General features: G+C 36.0%; 1 protein-coding gene across 1 annotated transcript in view; it reads left to right on the plus strand.

Annotated features, from left to right (window-relative positions):
* CHL1 (cell adhesion molecule L1 like) overlaps window positions 1-22409 on the plus strand; it is a 233379-nt gene that overhangs the window by 174527 nt on the left and 36443 nt on the right. The window contains exons 10-15 of the mRNA XM_070738253.1: window positions 5014-5145; window positions 8937-9083; window positions 11238-11349; window positions 13697-13848; window positions 15225-15390; window positions 17843-17967. Of these exons, the coding sequence (XP_070594354.1) occupies window positions 5014-5145; window positions 8937-9083; window positions 11238-11349; window positions 13697-13848; window positions 15225-15390; window positions 17843-17967 (834 nt within the window). The remainder of the gene's footprint in view (window positions 1-5013; window positions 5146-8936; window positions 9084-11237; window positions 11350-13696; window positions 13849-15224; window positions 15391-17842; window positions 17968-22409) is intronic.

Genomic DNA, 22409 nt, shown 5'->3' on the forward strand with positions numbered 1-22409 from the left:
TACCACCTATGTTGTATTGGTATGTCTAATTTTTCAAAATGCCGAAGCTTAAATTTCTCACTATTGTATCACATATTTGAGTATAGGCACAAATTTTCATGTCTGTCAAGCTTCTAACTTGAAGTGCTCTTCTGAAGTGTTAGCAATCTTTCCCAGTTTTGCATCATGTGCAAATTTGATCAGTATTCCTTATATTTCATCTACATCATTTATAGAAATGTTGAAAATCAGTAGACCAGGACAGAGCACTAAGGGAACCCTCTGCCTAGATCAGCGGTGTCAAATTTGCCTCATCACGGTGGTATCACGTGATGTATCATGATCCCCCCCCCTTTACTAAACCGGGTGGGTGACACATCTGGCCAGCAGGCTGCAAGTTTGACAGTCCTGATCTAGACATAGATCCAAGTTGAACCAGAACCTGGAAAAGTTGCTCAACCAATCGAGAGTCAGGACCAACCATCCCACATTATTTCATTATATCAACAAAGAGACTATGATCAATAGAATACATCCATAGAAATCCATAGAAATTCAAATGCAGTATTCACAACATTTCCTTGGTCTATTAATATAATCTCTTTGTTGAAAAAGAAAAAAAAATGTAAATTTGTCCGGCATGACTTATTTTTAACAATCCCATGCTGGCTTTTAACTTTGTTCCTTTCTAAGGGCTTACAAATCCACTGTTAAATTATCCTTTACAAGAGTTTCCCAAGTACTGACATCAAGCTGGTTGATCTGTAGTTTCCTGGGTTCTCCCTCTATTCTGGATTTTAACAAATGGAATAATGTTAACTGTTCTCTATTATGTTGATACATCCCTTGTCCTTCAGAAATTCTTGAATTGACTAAAGATTATAGTCAGTGATTCTGAGATCATATCCACTTGTTCCTTTAGCACTTTGAGATCCACATAATCAAAGCAGTTAGGCATTATCTCACCATTTCCTTACCTATTTTGGCCTGCATTTCTTTTCACTTCCCCGTGGTGCGATTTCTGACAGGTTGGGCCATTTATTTTTTCTCATTTTGTAATCACATCATCACATCATTAGTGTGACAGCTAAGTGATTAAGATGTCATTCAATTTGTTCTGTGCTGTAGAGTTTTTCAAAAGTTCTTTGTTACTAATTTTACACCCAGGAAAAAAAGCTCACACTTTTAAATATAAGCAATCAAATTAAATATGCGTTTTAGCTTCCCACTGCTTTACAATATTAAATCAGGCAGTTAATAATGTGAATGGAATATTTTAAAAGAATGAGATGAGTAACAGGTGGGCATGCATAGCCAGCAACTTTAAAAAAAAACAAACCCAAAAACATTTGCTGTGTTTTTATCTTCTGACTTTATCCAAGCATATAATTTATCAGGGTAAATATTGAGAAGGATAAGCTTACCCTAGTTTGACCACTATCGCTACCTTCTTTGGGAAAATCCCTGCAAATTAGATTTATCTTTGCACTGAGTCTATTCTGGTTTTTAGAAATTTTTTTTGTGTGTGAAGTTCATACAACCATAGCCCTGACAGAAGAAAATATTGGTGGTTCAGGGTTGAACTGTGGAGTCCTTGATGTTCTCTGAACTTGAAGCTTTCCTGCAGATGCTTTGTTATCCAATTAGATAGTATCACCAGTGCTGGAAGGTTGTTGGATTTTCTCTCTGTTTATCTTTGAATGCCACTCATATAGAAACAGAAAACAAATCCCATTCCCTTCTAGCACAGATGAACCAGGGGTGGGTTCTTCACTTTTGGGACCAGATCGCCCGGACCAGTAGCGACCCGCTGGTGATACCATGGATCCAATTTGGTCAATGCCGGTCCACAGGCACCACTGTCTTTTTTTTTTTTTTTTTAAATGTGAATTTCCCCCTGTTTGGACAGCTTCTCTTCTTTTGCTGCTTGAAAAGGGGCCCACCCACCACCCCAGGTTAATACTGACTTTATTTTTTCACCCAAAGCACAGCTGATCAGCTCCTCAACTGTGTTTTAGGCTGATTCCTATTATTATTATTATTATTATTATTATTATTATTATTATTATTATTATTATTTATTGGATTTGTATGCCGCCCCTTTCTGCAGACTCGGGGCGGCTAACAACAATGATAAAAAACAACATGTAACAATCCAATTTAATAAAACAACTAAAACATACCATACATAATTTGTAATGGCCTAGGGGAAGGAATATCCTAATTCCCCCATGCCTGGCGACAAAGGTGGGTCTTGAGTAATTTGCGAAAGACAAGGAGGGTGGGGGCCATTCTAATCTCTGGGGGGAGTTGATTCCAGAGGGCTGGGGCCGCCACAGAGAAGGCTCTTCCCCTGGGGTCCTCCAAACTACATTGTTTGGTCAACGGGACCCGGAGAAGGCCAACTCTGTGGGACCTTATCGGCCGCTGGGATTCAAGCGGCAGAAGGCGGTTCCGTATGTATTCTGGCCCAATGCCATGTAGGGCTTTAAAGGTCATTACCAACTACTACTGAGCATGCACAGAAACCAAATTGAACAAGAGGAGGCACACACATGAATTCTGCTTGCATGCACAAGCAAACATCATGATGCAAACTGGTGGTGAAGGTAAGTGGAACCCATCCCTGAAATGGACAACTGGGTAATGAAACATATGAAAGAAAAACACCCAATTTGGACTCCACAATGATAGCTCCTTCCTAATGGACATGATAAAAATTACACTGTAAACGGAAATGTTCTAAAGAAGGTATTTCTCTAAATTAACAGCTCTTTTCAGCTCCCTCTTTATCACTGCCTAGTATCTATATTTCTGAATTATTTAAACTTCTGTTAATTTATATTATACTTTGCAAGGTTATTTTGCGTATTTATAAATACAGAATTACTATCTAGTTAATAATTTATTAGATTTGTATTCCGCCCCTCTCCGAAGACTCACCTGAAGATAAGACTTGATTCATTCCGTCATCTAATTGTAGAGTGACACCCTATATTTTTAACCTCTTTTTTAGTGTGCATTTTACATGTATCAAGTCTTGACCCTGAAAATGTAATGTAAGAAACAGCCACACATATATACAATAGTGATTTCCCAGGCAATTGTTTCCATAATCAATTTGAACTGTCAATTCAGCCTCTCACTATCATGTTTGAAAATTTGAAAAGCTAAAATAGTCCAAGGACAGATGTTATTTTGGGTTACTGTTTTTTCTAAAATATTGGTCCAAAGTTACTCAGCTGTCTTTCACGACTAAAGCAGAACTAGAACTCACAGTTTTTAATCTTATGCCTCAGCCACCAATAAATCACAGAATAATAGAAAGAATAGGTTGCATGTCAAAGTCTTATTTAAAATCCTAATTTTGCTAACCAAAAAGGTGGCTATAGTAGCTGTTACCCTAATTAAGAGACTGAACAATTTCTGTCTGTGAACTTGATTATGCACTTGTAATCTCAAACGGCTGTTGGAGGCTGACTTTCTTTTTTCCTTTTCCAGCTTATATAGAAATATTGGAAAAAACCCATTAATAAAGCCATGGTGTAATTAGTGAAGTTTTGGATTCATGAATGAGGGGGATAATGAACAGCCCCTAGTTAAACAAAACTGAAGAATTGTGAAGTTGGTCTTGCCAAGATATTTTTTTCCCCAATTGCATGAGTGCCATCTGCTGATTAATAGAAGTATAACCACACACCATATGACTTGTTTTTTCCCTGCTTCTCTTTTAACTGACAAATTCAGCTATGCTGAGAATTTCTTCTGCAGTTTTTGAAATATTCTCATTCAGTTTGATAACAGAATTATTTTTTAAAAATCCCTAAAAATAAAATTTTCATAAATAATAAATAAATAAATAATAGATTTTTCCATTTACTTTGTTATACTGTAGTTGATGAAGTGCAGCCATTGTTTTATCATTTATGGTATGTTCAATTCACAAGAGAGCTGCATGAAATCTTCTGTGAAACTTTTTTTGATCAGACCTCCTAGGAAAGCCATGTCAAACAGTTTGCAAAATGAGGAAATGAGATGAACTATTTACAAAGCATGAGAGATTTTTGGTACAATGGAGTAGAATAGAGTAACTTTCTGAGTAGAGTAGAATAACTTTGGGACCTGGTATGTATGTATGTATGTATGTATGTATGTATGTATGTATGTATGTATGTATGTATCTATCTATCTATCTATCTACAGTATCTATCTATCTATCTATCTATCTATCTATCTATCTATCTATCTATCTATCTATCTACCTACCTACCTACCTACCTATCTACCTATTTATTATTTTTCTTGCTTTACCACTTTCTCAGTGAAGCATCTGCAGCCAAGATTTCAAGCCTCTTTCACATCATCTCATTTTTTCAACTTTAGATATGCATAGAGCTTAAAACTCATTTTTCACATTATGATTTATTAAAATAGCATTTATCATTATACTTACCACACTTCTAGAGAAAAATTTAAAAATACCATGAAACTGAACACATAACAGCAAACACAATGTAAGACAGATTTGTTTTAATTAAAATGAAAAATCAAATATACAACTTTTTATAATACTGAAACTCTGATGATATCAAAGATTCTTTATTACTTGCCCAAAGTAGAAATAAATTAGCTCAGTTCCCTTTAAAGTTCTTCAATAGCAATTTTGATGTAAAGTATAGGGACAAATAATCTGTTTCCAAATTATCTAGGGTTTTATACGTCAAAATGATCATTTTGAACTGCAGGCAAACAAACCCTAAAAGAAAGAAAAAAGTAAAATAATCTACAAAGTGCAGTTGGGCAAAAATATAGATGCTGCATTTTGTACTCTTTCTAGTTTCCAGTAGTCTAATTTATAGTGCACAAATAAGAGATGATTAAAGCATGATTCATATGGCTAGATTATCTTTCTCCAAGAACAAGTGCAGTTAGCAGACCATATCAACGTTGTTGCATCAGGGTTACGGGTATGCAGATATGTGTTTACAGTAGTTGTCCCAATAATGACTAAAATGGTAATTACTTTTTCAACAGAGCCACCCACCTGGGTAAGCAAACCAAAAAGTGGAGTTTTCAGTGTTGGTGGAAGTTTTGTACTGTTTTGTGAAGCTATTGGCTTTCCTGAGCCAACTATAAAATGGAAAAAGAATGGCATTCCTCTTGAAGGTAAGCATAGGATATAAACCTACAGTTCAATAATAGTAAACAGCTATATAAACTGGTCTTTTCCAATGTGATGCTTCTGGGTGCATAAGATTTCAGCTTCCACTATCCCTAGTTATTGATCCTATGGATTGGATAAAATCCAACACCACTAAATTAGACAATGCTAGTATAAAAGAAACCCAGTGAGATTGCTTAAATTTAATCTGTTTTATTGGACTAACTTCTCAGTACTAGAGGTATTATGATTGATTATTTGATAAAGTTGTCTGGATTCCTTTTGTTCTTATCAGTGATAAGCTATGTTTCTTCAGCCATAATGAACAAAATACCAACTGGTCTGCAGTTTAGAATCCAATTCCATCTAATCATTGACTGCAGCTATGGTTTCCCATAATTTTTGATATGATCGGCTTGTTTAAATAGGTGCTGTTGCAAAATAGCCATTGAGAAGATGTCAATTCAAAAAATAGCTTGCACAACCATTTTAAAATTGTTCTTCTTAAATATGCATATCTCCTTAGAAAAAGAACAAGAGGTAAGACAAGAGATAAAAATAAATGTCCTAGAAAGCTAGAAACTATGTCAGGGAACAAATTTCACCAGTTCTACAGTAACCATTTTCTTGGAGTATCCACTTCATGTTCTCAAAATATCGTATGTGTCTATTAACACCTTGCCAAATTCATATCTTTGTACTCACCTATAAACAAAACAAAGAACAATAGTACAAATAAAGTACCACTAAAAAAGGGCTACCATATAAAGTCTCCTTCATCAGCGGTCTTCCAAAGAGACTGAATGGTCCTTGTCCAGAGACGCTCTACTACATCCTGCCATAAGCAAGGGATGGATTTGAAAACCTCAAAGATAACTTCCAGCTCTCTGGTTGAATAATACTAATAATTTTGGTTAAGAAATTATTGTATTTATTTTATTTTATTTTATTTTATTTTATTTTATTTTATTTTATTTTATTTTATTTTATTTTATTTTATTTTATTTTATTTTATTTTATTTTATTTTATTTTATTTTATTTTATTTTATTTTATTTTATTTTATTTTATTTTATTTTATTTTATTTTATTTTATTTTATTTTATTTTATTTTATTTTATTTTATTTTATTTTATTTTATTTTATTTTATTTTATTTTATTTTATTTTATTTTATTTTATTTTATTTTATTTTATTTTATTTTATTTTATTTTATTTTATTTTATTTTATTTTATTTTATTTTATTTTATTTTATTTTATTTTATTTTATTTTTTATTTAGATTTGTATGCCACCCCTCTCCGCAGACTCGGGGCGGCTCACAACAAAGTGAAAAACAATTTACGACAAATCTAAATTACTGTTTAAAAATATTTTAAAAACCCCATTTTCTAAACAAACATACATCCAGACATACCATTCATAAATTGTATATACCCAGGGGAGATGTCTCAGTTCCCCCATGCCTGACGACAAAGGTGGGTCTTAAGGAGCTTACGGAAGGCAAGGAGGGTAGGGGCGGTTCTAATCTTCGGGGGGGGGAGTTGGTTCCAGAGGGCCGGGGCCGCCACAGAGAAGGCTCTTCCCCTGGGGCCCGCCAACCGACATTGTTTAGTTGACGGGACCTGGAGAAGGCCCACTCTGTGGGACCTAATCGGTCGCTGGGATTCGTGCGGCAGCAGGCTATCTTGGAGATATTCTGGTCCAGTGCCATGAAGGGCTTTAAAGGCTTTATTGTATTGTATAGGAATTAATCATGCTCTTTGAAAGATGCCTTACTAATCCAAGGTAAAAAGTGAAATATAGGTAGTCTTTTACAACTGCAATTGGGAACTTAATTTCTGTTCTAAGCAAGACAGTTGTTAAATGTGCTGTGTGTTATTTTATAAACTTTTTATGCCATGGCTATTAAGTAAATCACTATAATTCATTATAAGATCATTTGGATTTCCTGAATTTTTTGTGTGAGAGTAGTTATACTTTCAAGTGGAGTTTATAATGCTTCTGTTTGTAATGAACAAAAGCTACAAACAGTGGACTAATTTATATTCCTTGGCAGCACCCTCTCCCGTGCAGTGACAATTGACATTGAAGTCAACTGCAGAATCACCAAAGCAAGCTCCGCATTTGGCAGACTAATGACCAATGTGTGGAACCGACGTGAAATAAGCCTTGCTACAAAGCTCAAAGTCTACTGAACAGTAGTGCTAACTACCCTGTTGTATGTCAGTGAGACTTTGACTATATTCAGGAGACATGCTAGGCAATTGAACCACTTCCACATGACCTGCCTCCGCAGAATTCTGAGGATCCGGTGGCAGGATAAGTTGCCTGATACTGAAGTCCTCTCCAGAGCAGCCCTGCCATCAATTCCCACCCTGCTGATGAAAGCCCAGACACGCTGGGCAGGCCATGTTGCTAGGATGCCAGACCGTTGCATCCCTAAACAGCTCCTCTGGTGAGCTGTCTAAAGGAAAACAATTGCATGGGGGAGCAAAGGAAGCATTACAAAGATCTGTTGAAAGCCTCCTTCAAGTCCCTCAATATCAACCCCACCTCCTGTGAAATCCTGGCACAAGATCGACCAACATGGCGCATGCTGATCCACCAAGGCTACCAGACATCTGAGACCAGAAGAACATTCAGATCAGTAGAGAAGCGAGCACTCCGCAAAGCCAGGGCTACAAATGCAAATGCTGTGACAATCATGCCCACACCTGTCTGTCCATCATGTGGCAGAACATTTTGTGCCCATATAGGCCTTACCAGATACCTGCAGACTCTTCGTGTACAGCCAGGGGTAGCAAAAATGGAGCTCCACCCCAAAGCACCCAATTTGCACTGAAAGATGTTGAAAGAAAATGCAGGTGGTAGTAAAAATTTTGGTAGCCCTTCACTGTGTACAGCCCACAACCCATTAAAGGTCAAAGTCATCCTTGAACATGATGGACAAACATCATAATGCCTGTTACTCATTGGGGGTTTTATATTTTGGTGTTAGTCAGGCCTGGTTATATTTAGCTTCCAAGTTCAGATAGGTTGAGATAATTGAAATGTTGGACTAGAAGACCTCCAAGGTCCTTTCCAACTCTGTTATTCTATTCCATTATAACCAGATTTGAAACTGAAGGTTAATACTGCTAGGGCAGTATAACCGCTAGGGCAGAAGAAAGGCAAGTTTAGACAGTTTGTCATTATGCTATATTACTAGGAAAATAGATATCTACAGTTTGTTTTTAGCTTTATAGAGTAACCATGTGTCACCAGCATGTATAGGTACAACTAACTGATAAAAAAATCAAGCATCCAGAAATGTTATGCTTAAACCAAAATAAGCCTTGTCGTTGTTTAACACTAATTGTTACTTGCATAATTCTATTTGTTTTAATGTAGCACATAACCAGCAGTGGGCTTCTAGCTGGAACGCTAAATTGGGCTCGCTGCTGCAGCTCGTGAGTGTTTGCACGGAGCTGCAGGTGCACCTGTGTTTTGGCATGCACAGAAGCAAAAAAACCTTGCCGAAATATAGGCACGCCTGTGGCTCCATGCACAATTTTTGCTACCTCCGCAGGTGTAGAAGCAAAACCGCGCTGGCCCCGCAAGTACTCACAAGCCACTATGGCGAGCCCAAATTAGCATTCCAGCTAGAAGCTCACCCCTGCACATAATATAAAGATTAATTAATGTTTTTTACACATTCTCACCTTTTCTGTATAACCGACGTTTACCAGAGCAAAAGTTAGTGCCAGGGAAGAATTGAAGGTCTCTTTTTAAAAGTAACATTTTCTTATTGACAGATAATGAGATAAAATCCAGCAGAGTTGTTTTTTCAACAAGAGAGATCAGCATCACTGACTTGGAGCTGAGTGACACTGCAGTGTACCAATGTGAGGCTACCAATAAGCATGGCACTATCCTGGCCACAGCAAACATTGATGTTCTCAGTAAGTTATTTTTTTACAGAGAATAGCAGGCTCAGGTTTTTGACCCCACCTTCCATGCACAAGGATCAGAAAAGACTTTGGTTTGGCTACTGTCTCTCACAGGGGAAAATGCTGAACTTCATGGATTTAATTACATCTGTCTTTGCATGCAATAAATTATATTAATTATTATCAATTAACAAGGAGGCTAAAACATATTACTAGAACTGGGCATGTAGAGAAGGACCAGGGGAGACATGATAGCAGTGTTCCAGTATTTTAGAGAAGAGGAGGGGTCAACCTGTTTTCCAGGGTACCTTAAGGCCAGACAAGGAATAATGGATGGAAACTGATCAAGGAAAGATTCAACCTAGAAATAAGGAGAACATTTCTGATGGTGAGAGCAATCAATCAGTGGAACAGCTTGCCTTCGGAAGTTGGGAGAGCTTCATCATTAGAAGCTTTCAAAAAGAGACTGGACTGCTATCTCTCAGAAATTGTGTAGGGTCTCCTGCTTGGGTAAGGATTGGACTAGATGATCTAAAATGTCCCTTCTAACATCTATTAATTAAACATCTGGGGGACAGTGTTAGGGTACATTATATTTAGGATGGTAGTTAGAATCAGTCCATTCTTTTAAAATGATCCATGCATAGAAACATAGAAACATAAGAAACATAGAAGTCTGACGGCAGAAAAAGACCTCATGGTCCATCTAGTCTGCCCTTATACTATTTGCTGTATTTTATCTTAGGATGGATATATGTTTATCCCAGGCATGTTTAAATTCAGTTACTGTGGATTTAGCTACCCCGTCTGCTGGAAGTTTGTTCCAAGGATCTACTACTCTTTCAGTAAAATAATATTTTCTCACGTTGCTTTTGATCTTTCCCCCAACTAACTTCAGATTGTGTCCCCTTGTTCTTGTGTTCACTTTCCTATTAAAAACACTTCCCTCCTGGACCTTATTTAACCCTTTAATATATTTAAATGTTTCGATCATGTCCCCCCTTTTCCTTCTGTCCTCCAGACTATACAGATTGAGTTCATGAAGTCTTTCCTGATACGTTTTATGCTTAAGACCTTCCACCATTCTTGTAGCCCGTCTTTGGACCTGTTCAATTTTGTCAATATCTTTTTGTAGGTGAGGTCTCCAGAACTGAACACAGTATTCCAAATGTGGTCTCATCAGCATTCTATATAGCAGGATCATAATCTCCCTCTTCCTGCTTGTTATACCTCTAGCTATGCAGCCAAGCATCCTACTTGCTTTCCCTACCGCCTGACCGCACTGTTCACCCTTTTTGAGACTGTCAGAAATCACTACCCCTAATCATCATCATAGTGAGCCAACAAAAGCTTTTAATGTCTATATTTCTGCTTAGAATTGCATTTGTACAAATAATGCTAATCAAGTAGGAAAAACACTATTCATACAGTTCAGAGAAATAATGGTTAGATGGGACATTGCAGACCTGGGTCGCTGCTGGTTCCAGTGACCTAAGCTGCCAGGTTACTGCCGGTTCTATAGAACCAGTCTAAACTAGGAGGAACCCATGTCTGGGGCTTAGGGAAAATGGAAATTAAAAAAAAACACAACAAAGCAAGAACAAAAACAACTTTCCCACCAAAGGTGAGATATCATGAAAGTTGTTTACAACAACTGCCCAAAAAACCCTGGAAGGGCTACAATTAATACAGAGTAATTTTGATGTAATGTGACACTCTGAATCCATAGTTTGTCTGTATCCTAATCAATAACATAAATTAAATACTGCTGCAATGTTCAGGTGCCTTCCAAAGTCCTATTTCCTGATCAGAGCTTCCTCTCATACTTATGCCCCTGAGATTTGTTAACAAATTACTAAATATAGATGTAAAATGGGAAAGTCAAAGAAGTGTATTATATCTCAGAAAATCTTTAGGATATCTTAAACTGTCTAAAGTGCCTACAGCATCCAGACTGTCTGAAAGATCTGGGTGCTCACCTTCATCTCTTTTCTACTAAAATTCCATTTGCATTGTTTACAATTGTAGATTTTTTAAAAGGAATAAAATAAGCATAGCTCAAAATCACAAAATTTTATCTAGGATTAAGGCTCCTTTTTTAAAAAAAATACTGTTGGAAGTCCTACCTTGACTCTTTCTCTGCTAATTTACAGTTACCTTTTTCAGATATTCCTCCGGAAATATTAACTCCAGATGGTGAAGAATATGTGGCAGTAATGGGTTATTCAAGTCACTTGTACTGCCATTTTTTTGCAATACCCACACCAGATATTTCTTGGTAAGGTTCATGTCATTTCCTTTGTAAGCTCCTTTGTCATAAATTGTTGTTGATGTCTTTTAATACATTTATATTTGATTGCCAGAAAAAAAAATGCATTTTTGCACCACAAAAGTGCATTTTACAAAAAGCTGCACAATAACAATTGCTGATTATAGAATACTCACGCGCTACCTTTGTTTTAAATATTCCAAGCGTTAACTTGACAGTGTTAATGAAGCTGTGCATTGTTAGCCATGAAATGATAAGCTCTCAATGTGCTCAGAAGGTTTCCTTTGTCAATAATAAATGAGATGAATTCCAATGTAATTTTGAAAAGATACCATTGTACTCCAATCATCCTTAAAGATCCCTACAAATTTCCTCTGATGGCAAAGAAACCTGTCTCAGACTTAGTTTTATCCGTTGGACAATATGTCTAAAGTTAAACTAGACTGACTTCTGCATATTGTCCCATTATTCTTTATCCATTTCTGTAACCAAATAATTCTAGACATGGTCTGCATCTTTTTTGCATTTTAACACTGGCCAGCATTTCTGAGCATTACATAGAGAGAACATTCCAGAAACTTGACAGAGTGAGGGTCATCTACGAGATCATATCCTCCCAGTTTGTATAGTGGTACCTCATCATACGAACTTAATTGGTTCCAGGAGGAGGTTCGTAAGGTGAAAAGTTCGTAAGATGAAACAATGTTTCCCATAGGAATCAATGTAAAAGCAAATAATGCATGCAAATCCTTCAGGAAAATCCCAAACTTTAAAAGGGAGGTGAACAGAGGGCAGGGAGGAGTCTTCGGAGAGGGCCGGCATACAAATCTAAGTAATAAATAATAAATAAATAAAGGGGGCGGGTGGAAGAAGCAAGGCTAGGCTAAATGGTGAGTGGGAAGGAAGAAAGGCAAGGGGGGCGCCCCTCCCTTTTCTTTCTTCAAAAGACACCCTTTCAGTTCCTTTGCAAGCACGTTGTTCTCTGCAAAATGTTTCCTACTCCAAGCAGCCCCTCCCTTTTCTTTCTTCAAAAAAGGGGAAAAAAAGAAACCCCTTCATCCTAGCAGCAGCTGCTTGTGTTCGTAAGGTGAAAATAGTTCGGAAGAAGAGGCAAAAAAATCTTAAACACCGGGTTCGTATCTTGAAAAGTTCGTTAGAAGAGGCGTTCGTAAGATGAGGTACCACTGTATTTGGTGTTCTGGATTTTGTTGCCAATGTGTAAGACAAAGCATTTGTTGTTTGAGATTTGTAGTTGCCAATTGTTCAACCATTCTGAAACATAGTCTAGGACTAGGTAACTTTGTAGGACAGCAGTATTGTCAGTGGTGTTAAATAGTTTTATGTCATCTTTGAAAATGACTCAGTTGCTTATAATATGATTGTAAAGGTCATTTATGTATATTAACTTAATGGCTTAATGGAGGTTAAAACAAAGCAGAGCTATCACTGCAAACAGAATAGAGTTAGTCTGATTTGTGGGGTCTTTGGTGTTCTTTGAGCTTGGTGATTTTCTTGCAGACATTGCATTGCCAAACTAGGTAATAATCATTTCACTCTTGATATTACTTAGCTTGAGAATGAATGTCTTCCAACTTTAGAGAAGACCAAGGTCTGCAAACTTCAGTTCTGCTCTCTGAAATATTCTCTTCTATCAGAATGATCTGTGGGTGCAGCTGATGAATGTTGAGATTTTCACTGGCTTAAAATGAGAGTGAGCTGATGATAAAAGGCCATAAAATGAGGATGAGCTGAATATACTTTGGATCTATCAGATTTAAAGACTTTTCATTTTCTCAGAGTGTCAGGATTACCTCCTCTATTCAAGCTTGATTTTTTTAAAAAAACACACTATTTTTATTTCACTCTGAAAGCAAAGGAAAGATAGCATATCTTCTACCTCAGCTTCCCTCCATCCCTCTTTATAATGGCAAAAAAAAATGTTTTCTGAAGGAAAGTGTATTCTTAATTCTAGGCAATATCCTTATTTTGCTATTTTTCCCCTTCAGCGGTTGAATTAAAATTAGCTTGCCATTACTTCCCTCTAGCCACTAACAACAGGGTTGAAAAAAACTCTTCTATAAAGCAGTTTGAAAAAGATACCATAGAACACTTTTGATTTTGGAAATCGGCCTTACCGTTTCTGGATTAATGCCATTAAATTATTTTTCAATACTATGCCTTTTATTTTTATAGGCTGTGTTTCCAACATGCCTTGTTCTGGGATATTATTCTCTCTCTCTCTCTCAGATGATTTACTCTTAAAAGAAAGTTTAGCTTGCCATTATTTCCAGTATTTAAAAATTATGTTTATAAAGAAGTAATAAATGCATACATGTGATTGCAAATCCTTTGCTAGGACTAAAGATGACAGCATGCAACTCCTTGAGGTGGATCAAAATGGAACCCTGGAGATTAGAGAAACACGGAAGGAAGATGCTGGATTTTATACCTGCCTGGTGAAAAATTCTGTTGGGAAGCGTGCCATAACTGCTACTCTCACTGTCAGAGGTGATATAAATGGGAACAAAAACAATAGTTAAAGATTCATATAATTTTATTGCATGCAATAAAACGCTTACACGTAAGGGCAGGTATAAGAATTGCTTTTTGCCATTTACACCTTAATCTGATATAACAGATTTACAGAATTGGACAGGATCTTTCAGGTCATCTAATCCAACTCCCCCCATGTAGGAGACCTTACACCTTTTCTGACAGATGGCAGTCCAGTCTCTTCTTCAAAGCTTCCAGTGATGAAGCTCGCACAACTTCTGAAGGCAAGCTGTTCCTTTGGTTGATTGCTCTCACTGTCAGGAAAATTATCCTTATTTCCAGGTTGAATCTCTCTGAGCTTGCTTGTTTTCTTGCAGATGTTTCATCACCCAAATTAGATAACATCATCAGTGCTAGGATCCCTCATTTCAACCCTGACCTAGAAATATTCTTATTTATTGGTTTACACATTTATCCTAAATTATTAAGATGGCCAGGAATCATAACTGTAAGGAACCTCTTGGGTACCTTGGTAAAAAGTAGAGGGAAGAAAGAGTTTTGCTGAAGTTGAATGGAGTTATAACTTTATTCTTTATTTACAACTCTTTATCATTGTTTTAATCTTTAATCAATTGTGTCCTTTCTATATCAATGGTGATAATTTATTTATTTATTTTATTTTATTTATTCGATTTTTATGCCGCCCTTCCACTTAGACTCAGGGCGGCTTACAACATGTTAGCAACAGCACTTTTTAAAAGAGCCAGCATATTGCCCCCACAATCCAGGTCCTCATTTTACCCACCTCGGAAGGATGGAAGGCTAAGTCAACCTTGAGCCGGTGATGAGATTTGAACCGCTGACCTTCAGATCTACAGTCAGCTTCAGTGGCCTGCAATACAGCACTCTACCTGCTGCGCCACCCTGGCTTGTGGACTCCCCAACTTTGGAAATTTTCAAGAGGAGATTGGACTGCCATTTGGCTGGGTTGCTGTAGGATTTCCTGCTCAGGCAGGGGGTTGATAAAGATGATTGATTTTTGTACATATCTTACCATGTGGAAGTGTCAATGTATAGTAAAAAAACATTTTGAAACGTGTACTGTTCCCAAATAATGTTTTGTTAAATACACAATTTGTATTTTGGTTAAGCAAAATACATTTAACAACATATATTTTTAAAATGGGTATGTACATTTCTCTCAAATGAAAAAAACAAAATTAATAGTTCATTATAAATATAATATTTTATATTATATAAATTCCTTATTTATAGGAAAAAATAAGACAAAACCTGTAAATCAATTTTCAAAGGAACCTGCTATATTTTGCAACTGAAATGTAATTTTACAACAAAATGTAATGGTCATGCAATTTTCTTCAATTTCTTAGATGCTACAAAAATTTCAATTATACCTAAGAATCCACAAGTTTTGAAATCACATTCAATTTTATTGAAATGTCATTCTGAATGTGACCCACATTTGAAACACCAGTTTAAAATTTCTTGGGAAAAGGATGGAGAGAAACTTGAGATGAATGACACTGAGGATAGAAGGTAACAAGATAATGCTTTGTCTTACTTCTTTTTTTAAAATCAATTTGTGTTTCACCGAAATAATATTGTATCTTATGGCAATGCCCAATACTAAGCCACTTTCATTTTTAGAAAAATACAAAATTAAAAGCAAATATATTTATGTCATGTGCTGATATTGTCACTAATGGAAGGATGATTTAAGGTTCATTTGGTTTCTTTAGACAATATCAAAGACATATTGAAGTTCATAGATGTTGGTATAAATATAATATGAGAGGTCATTGTAAAATATTATACAAACAATAAAATGCATATTTCAAAACCAAAATAACTTTAATTTATTTCAGGTCTAACAGAGAACATTAAAAAAAGAAGAAACACTCAATGTTTAATGAGAAAAAATAAAATATTTTCCCATCAGCATGAAGATTAGAAATAGTAATAATAATGGAAGACTTTGACTATATCAGTAACCTCGCTCTATTTTGTGGGGGTTTAATACTGTACTTTAAAATAACTTTTAGTTCTGCAATAGAATAGGAAGTTCGTTTGTGATCCTAGACGGCCCTCTAGTGGTGAAATGTTAGAATTCATATATCAAAGTGGAAATATGGGAATTTTGGTAAATTGTAAAGTTTAAAAGTTGATGATCAGGAAATTAAATTTTTTTACACATTTTTTTCAACATTAGATTTAAAACAATTATTTAAAGATTTTTTTAAAAAAAACATTCTCAATTGGCAGACATTCATGTCCCCTGAAATAAAAATAATTCTATGAAATTCTCCATCAAAACTATTTTTAAAAAAGGAAATTCTGCTCCAGTTTTATAACTCTTTTGTGTACTATATCATATATAAAAGTATATACTTCTGTGCAAATGATGTATGAGCTTACATGTCTTGTATATGTGAAACAATCGCAGGATTATTCCAGTATTGACATGTATGTCCGACATTTGACTTTTAAAACGCTGATATTTACAATATTCAGGAGTTATTTACATTGTGATTCAGAAAACTGAATATATTTGTATGGAAAGTGAATGATCCCATTTCTTTTTTTCCAATACTGAATGAATATGAATATGTGGATGTATGTACGTATGTATGCAGTGAAGGGCTACCAAATTTTTACTACCACACTGGGCGTGGCTTATGCAAGACACCATGAATTTTCTTTCAACATCTTTCAATGCAAATTGGGTGCTACCCTACTGCGTCCCCCCCCTCGTCCGGGTAGTAGCCCACCCCATATGTATGTAAATAAGTTTTGGTGTGTTCGGGTCTTTTCCTGTGTAAGGTCGAGAGTGACTTTGTATATATGGCGTGTGTCAGTTTGCTTTGTTTTTTTTACACATAGCCAGACCACAAACTCGGAGCCAACCCAAAACCCTGGATATTACACCACATACATTACAAAACAGCTGTCTAGTCTGCAAGCATCACCTGCTACAACTACTCAGGTTGTCACCCCTAATTTGCAAACATCAACTAATCTGCATACATCAACTACATCAATTACTCAGGGTGTTACCCCACCAACTAATCAGGATGTTTCAATACAGCCAACCAACTCATTTGTAGTAGTAGCTGAGCCATCATTCCACACCCACCCAGCAGTATTTATAGAGGCAGCTCAGTGCACACTTTGTTTTCCCGAGCATAAAGTCGAAGACAACAGCCTGAAGATGACGAGTGGGACCTCATTGAAAAATCACCAGGAGTCCTTACATGGGAAAAGACATCCTGACATGGGAAAAGATCCGAATATGCCTAGATGTGTATGTATGTATGTATGTATGTATGTATGTATGTATGTATGTATGTATGTATTCAATCCAATTCAATTCAATTCAATTCAATTCAATTTATTAGATTTGTATGCCGCCCCTCTCCGAAGACTCGGGGCGGCTCACAACAGTAATAAAAAACAGTATAACAATGGAACAAATCTAATAATAAAATTATATTTTAAAAACCCAACAATTTTAAAACCATACAACACATACATACAAAACATAAAATATAAGAAAGCCTGGGGGAGATGTCTTAATTCCCCCGTGTCTGGCGATATAGGTGGGTCTTGAGTAACTTGCGAAAGACAAGGAGGGTGGGGGGTGTTCCTATCTCCGGGGGGAGTTGATTCCAGAGGGCCGAGGCCGCCACAGAGAAGGCTCTTCCCCTGGGGCCCACCAAATGACATTGTTTGGTCGATGGAACCCAGAGAAGGCCAACTCTGTGGGACCTTATCGGCCGCTGGGATTCGTGCGGTAGAAGGCGGTATGTATGTATGTATGTATGTATGTATGTATGTATGTATGTATGTATGTATGTATATAATTTAATATATAATTTAAATTGCATGGAAGATGAACTGATTCTTGAAAGACTACTTCATAAATGTTTAAAGAAAGCACAAAATACATTGTTCTGGTATACAGATGTACAATTTGTATTTTTCCTTACAGAATAATGATTAAAAAGGATACATTGGTTATACAAAATGTTGGCCCAGAAGATGAGGGCATATACACTTGTGAAGGAACTTCATTGCTTGATAGCGCCACCGATGATTCCCGCTTAATTGTCCTGGGTAAGTGAATTTTGTACTTCTGTTCACAAACTAATTAATATTGCCAGTTTAAATCCCTTCGGACTTTGAGGGAGCCTATTCTTAGTGCATGTCTGCAAATTAATGGATTCAATTCCCAATTCTGGACCCAATAACAATGATTCATTAGAGTGAAATGCTCTAAGTTCTCACTTAAACTTCAGATTTTTCCAAATCTCTTTTTTTTTACTGCATGTAAAAGTAATGAAGGTGTCAAGGTTACATGCATTACATAAATATAGATATTAAACACTTTCATTTTTGAATTTACTGTATTTCTTTAGCCAGTTCCTAGATGTAATTATATTTCTTTAGTCATGTAATTTAAGACAGTGCACATAATGTCTCCATCTGTCAGCTCTCCAGGGTAAACCAGACAAGAAACATGACTAAATGAGCTAAATCTAATTTATTATGAGGCTACATTAACAGAATCTTGAAAATCTGAAAGTACAGACTTTCCCCATCACTTTTTATTGTTTTATCCCTAGGGTGGGTGCTTTCTAAGTTTCTTTCTCTGACAGTTAAGCCATTGGGAGTTCCTGCCTCCTTTGCAGCATTTCTTCCCCTTGACCCCTCAAGGTCATCCCAACATGCCATTACACCATCCAAGGCATTTACTAGACCCAGGCTGTCTTAGTTTCAGCAAATTGAATCTTCACAATAGAGGCATGCCATAATGCTTTCAATGGAATTGAGATTTTAAGGAGGTGATTGAGCATGAAGAAAATATTGCAAACAATTATAATTATAATAGTTAATAATTGCAAATGCAGCATGGAAAAAAGTTAAACATCCATTGCAAATATTTGACAGGAGATGAACAGTGTATAAATTGATTAAACATTATGTGTTAAATGAATTGCATGCCACTAAGGTTCAAAGCTGATCTCCAGGGAGAAGCAAGACAGAAAAAACAATAGATTAATTAAATATATTAAACAAAGCTGTTTGTCTATAATTCCAATAGCTCCATTTAATATTACAATGACTCAGTATACTGAACTTAAATTATTTTACCTTGAACATGTAAGTCCTGGCTTTTCCAGCTGTTAAAGTGTCATTCAGTATTAAGTTTGAACACTTTTTTGGATATTTTGATAAAGAGCCTCATGTAATTTGATTCATTTGGAGCTGGATGAAATTGGACTTTTTCTTTTACTTCCATTGAATTGCATTAAAATCATATTCAGCTGCCAATTTCATCACAGGATTCTACATGCTGTAGCTATTCTTTTAGCCTCAGCAGAAAATCAAGTCTTATTGGTTTTTTAAAAAGGATCTTGGATGTCTATTTTTAACAATCTTTAATAATCAGGTATTTATGTAGCATTCTTCTCTACATCCATTTCTTTTCTTTCCTATTACTAGGACAGTTGCTTAATAAGAATCCCATTGTGGCTGAGATAAGAAATAAAATTTGACCTTTGTTGGGAACATTCCTAGCTATTACAGCAGCAATACATATTTTCTCCATTGGAGCAGAAAGAAATATGTCATACATAAAAAAAAAATACATTCAAATTACCACTAGAATAGAAATATGTTTTGCTTGAAGTCAATACTGAGCCTGAAAAAGGAAAACCCCTTATTCCCTTACTTTAAAACTAGAAGGTTTATTTGAAATTATCTCATTCTATGGCTCCCTAGTGCTTTAAATAGTTTGAGAATCCGCAGAAGTGAATTTTCAGAACAGACGCCTATTGTGTACTATTTTTGTTACTATTTTGTTCTCCAGTTCATATTTGCAGCTTTCTAGATGATTTCATCTGTTTCTTCATTATCTGCCAATCTTTAACCTTGCTGTACAACTATACACTTGTAGTGTTCCTGGATCTATTTGACCCGGAATAAAAATAGTTTATTTTACATACTTAATTTTTTTTGAAAACTTTTTGCATTGGTTTACTAATTTGAACATTCATTCATGATCGCAATCAAATGAAAAATGAAATGAAAAAAAATGAATGTTTATTTGTTTATTTTGCTCAGAAAAGCTCTTCCACCTGGCTGTGTGCAATTTTGTTCATTTATATATAGATTAGGCTGCAATTTCCAAATTTTTTGAATACCTTTTGCATTGGTTTACTAATTGGAACTTTCTTGATCATAAACAAATGAAAAATGAAATGAAAAAATAATGTTTAGTTGTTTATTTTGCTCAGAAACACCCTCCCCCCCCCTCCGGCTGTGTGCAATAATGTTCATTTATATATAGATTAGGCTGCAATTTCCAAATTTTTTGAATACCTTTTGCATTGGTTTATTAATTTGAACATTCCTGATTACAACCAAATGAAAAATGAAATGACAAAATTAATGTTTAGCTGCTTATTTTGCTCAGAAAAGGGCCCTCCCAGCTTTGTGCAATTATGTTTGTGCAATTATATAGTCCAGGCTGCAAGTTCCAAATTACATCCTTGTTTTTAGTATAATGGATTTCTTCCATAAAATTAGTTGTGTGGGTATCATTTACTTACTTTTCTATGTACTTCATCCAGTGGTGGGCTGCAGATGAAATAAACAGGTACGCAGTACCGGTAGCAAAATTTCGCTTGGCTTATGCTCAATTATGATAAAGAACATCAGACAGATTTTCTGAGGGTGAGCCTTCTTTCCTCTACACTATTAGGAAACATATGCATACAGCCAATAATATCAGAAATGGCTCCATGATTTGTGCTATACTTTCATATGAAAGGCACATGCATGTTATAAGAGGAAGTAAGACAGATAATCAACCAGTCTTACCAACCGACTCGGTCACCTGCAAACATTGGGAATTGTGCTCTTCTGTCCCTGAAGGACACCAAATTGAAGATGGGTTGTCTAGTGCTTTTTTATTCTGATTGTTTTTTGTGGCTTCTTCTGGAAAAAAGATGTAACTACTGTTAGAACAGCTTCATCTGAGTTTGAGAAGTTAGCTTCTCTGAGATTCTTAAGATGAACTTGTCAAGACCTTTTGAAGTTTATTCTAAATCAAACCTAGTCTTCAGCTAGTGGTAAAAAAGGAACCTAGTGGCAATAATTGCAAACAACCTTAGTATTTTATCACTGGTAGTAAATAACAACTTTCATACTTGAAACAAAGAAGCAAAGCCTATAAAGTTTGGCAGATAGCATCATTTCATCCTAAATTATTCAACTTTGTGGGATGAATCTTCTTTTTTCTTGTAGAGGCTATTGCTGAGAATTAGCAATTTATTTATTTTATTATAACAGGCTAACCAATCAGTTTTAAGGACATAAAATATATTTAGATGATACAAATACATCCCCCACACCTATAGCAACAACTGGGATATATTAGAGCTTTTGTAACTTGTGACCACTTGCTCCTGGATTGAATTCCTTTTAGCCATTTGATCAGTTCTGAATATTCTGCTGCTGATTTTTTTAGCCTTGCAAGCCTTGATCCTAATTTGTTTACTAGGTAATTTCTTGACTGGTAAAGCATATAGATGCTCTGCCCCTTCATTAGGCAAATCTCCTTTGTACCCAAAAGTTGACCCCATTTTCTGCTAGCTGTACTTATGGAACCCCAGTTGGGCAAAGTGAATCAGCAAAACAGGACTGCTGAGATATAACTACTTTTAGATAGCTTCAATCAAGTAAATCTAAGTATTTTAGACATTTATTTCTTTACTTTCATTTCTTCCTTCCAAGGTCTCCTACTTATGAAGCTTCTGTTCCACTATCTCTGTCTAACCTAACCTAACTCATATCATGTATTTACGGGACCGTCTCTTGCTGCATACCTCCCGGAGACCACTCACAGAATTGGCCTCCTCCAGGTCCTGTCAACTAGCAATGCAGGATGGCGGTACTACAGGGGAGCCTTCTCTGTGGCTGCCCCAGCTATATGGAACCAACTTCCACCCAATGTCCACATTTCTCCCACCCTGCTGGTCTTTCATAAGGCCATGAAGACCTGGCTTTGTTGGCAGGCCTGGGGGCCATAAATTTACATCCTGGATGGCCAATTTTATGAATGGTGTGCATGTGTATGACTGTGACTGCCTTTTAAAATAACTTTTTATGGGGTTTTAGTTTTATAATGTTTTAGTTTTAGAAAATGTTCGAATTTTTTATCCCTTTGTATCTATTTATATTGTATTTTTATTACAATATTTATTTATTGTTGTAAGCTGCCCTGAGTCCTTCATGATTGGGTGGCATAGAAGTCAAATGAATGAATGAATGAATGAATGAATGAATGAATGAATGGATGGATGAATGAATGAATGAATGAATGAATGAATGTTATTTTGAATCCCTTTCAGGGACCTTGGAGGTCTTCTACTCCAATCCCCTAATTTCCTCTGATTCTTAAAGATAAACTAGTTACAGATGTGTGAAATTTTGATACGTCTATCAGTTGTGTCAGATTTTGGTTTCTCAACTTTAATGCAACCTTCTGGGTT

Source organism: Erythrolamprus reginae, chromosome 2 (assembly GCF_031021105.1).
Source record: "Erythrolamprus reginae isolate rEryReg1 chromosome 2, rEryReg1.hap1, whole genome shotgun sequence".
Taxonomy (NCBI): domain Eukaryota; kingdom Metazoa; phylum Chordata; class Lepidosauria; order Squamata; family Dipsadidae; genus Erythrolamprus; species Erythrolamprus reginae.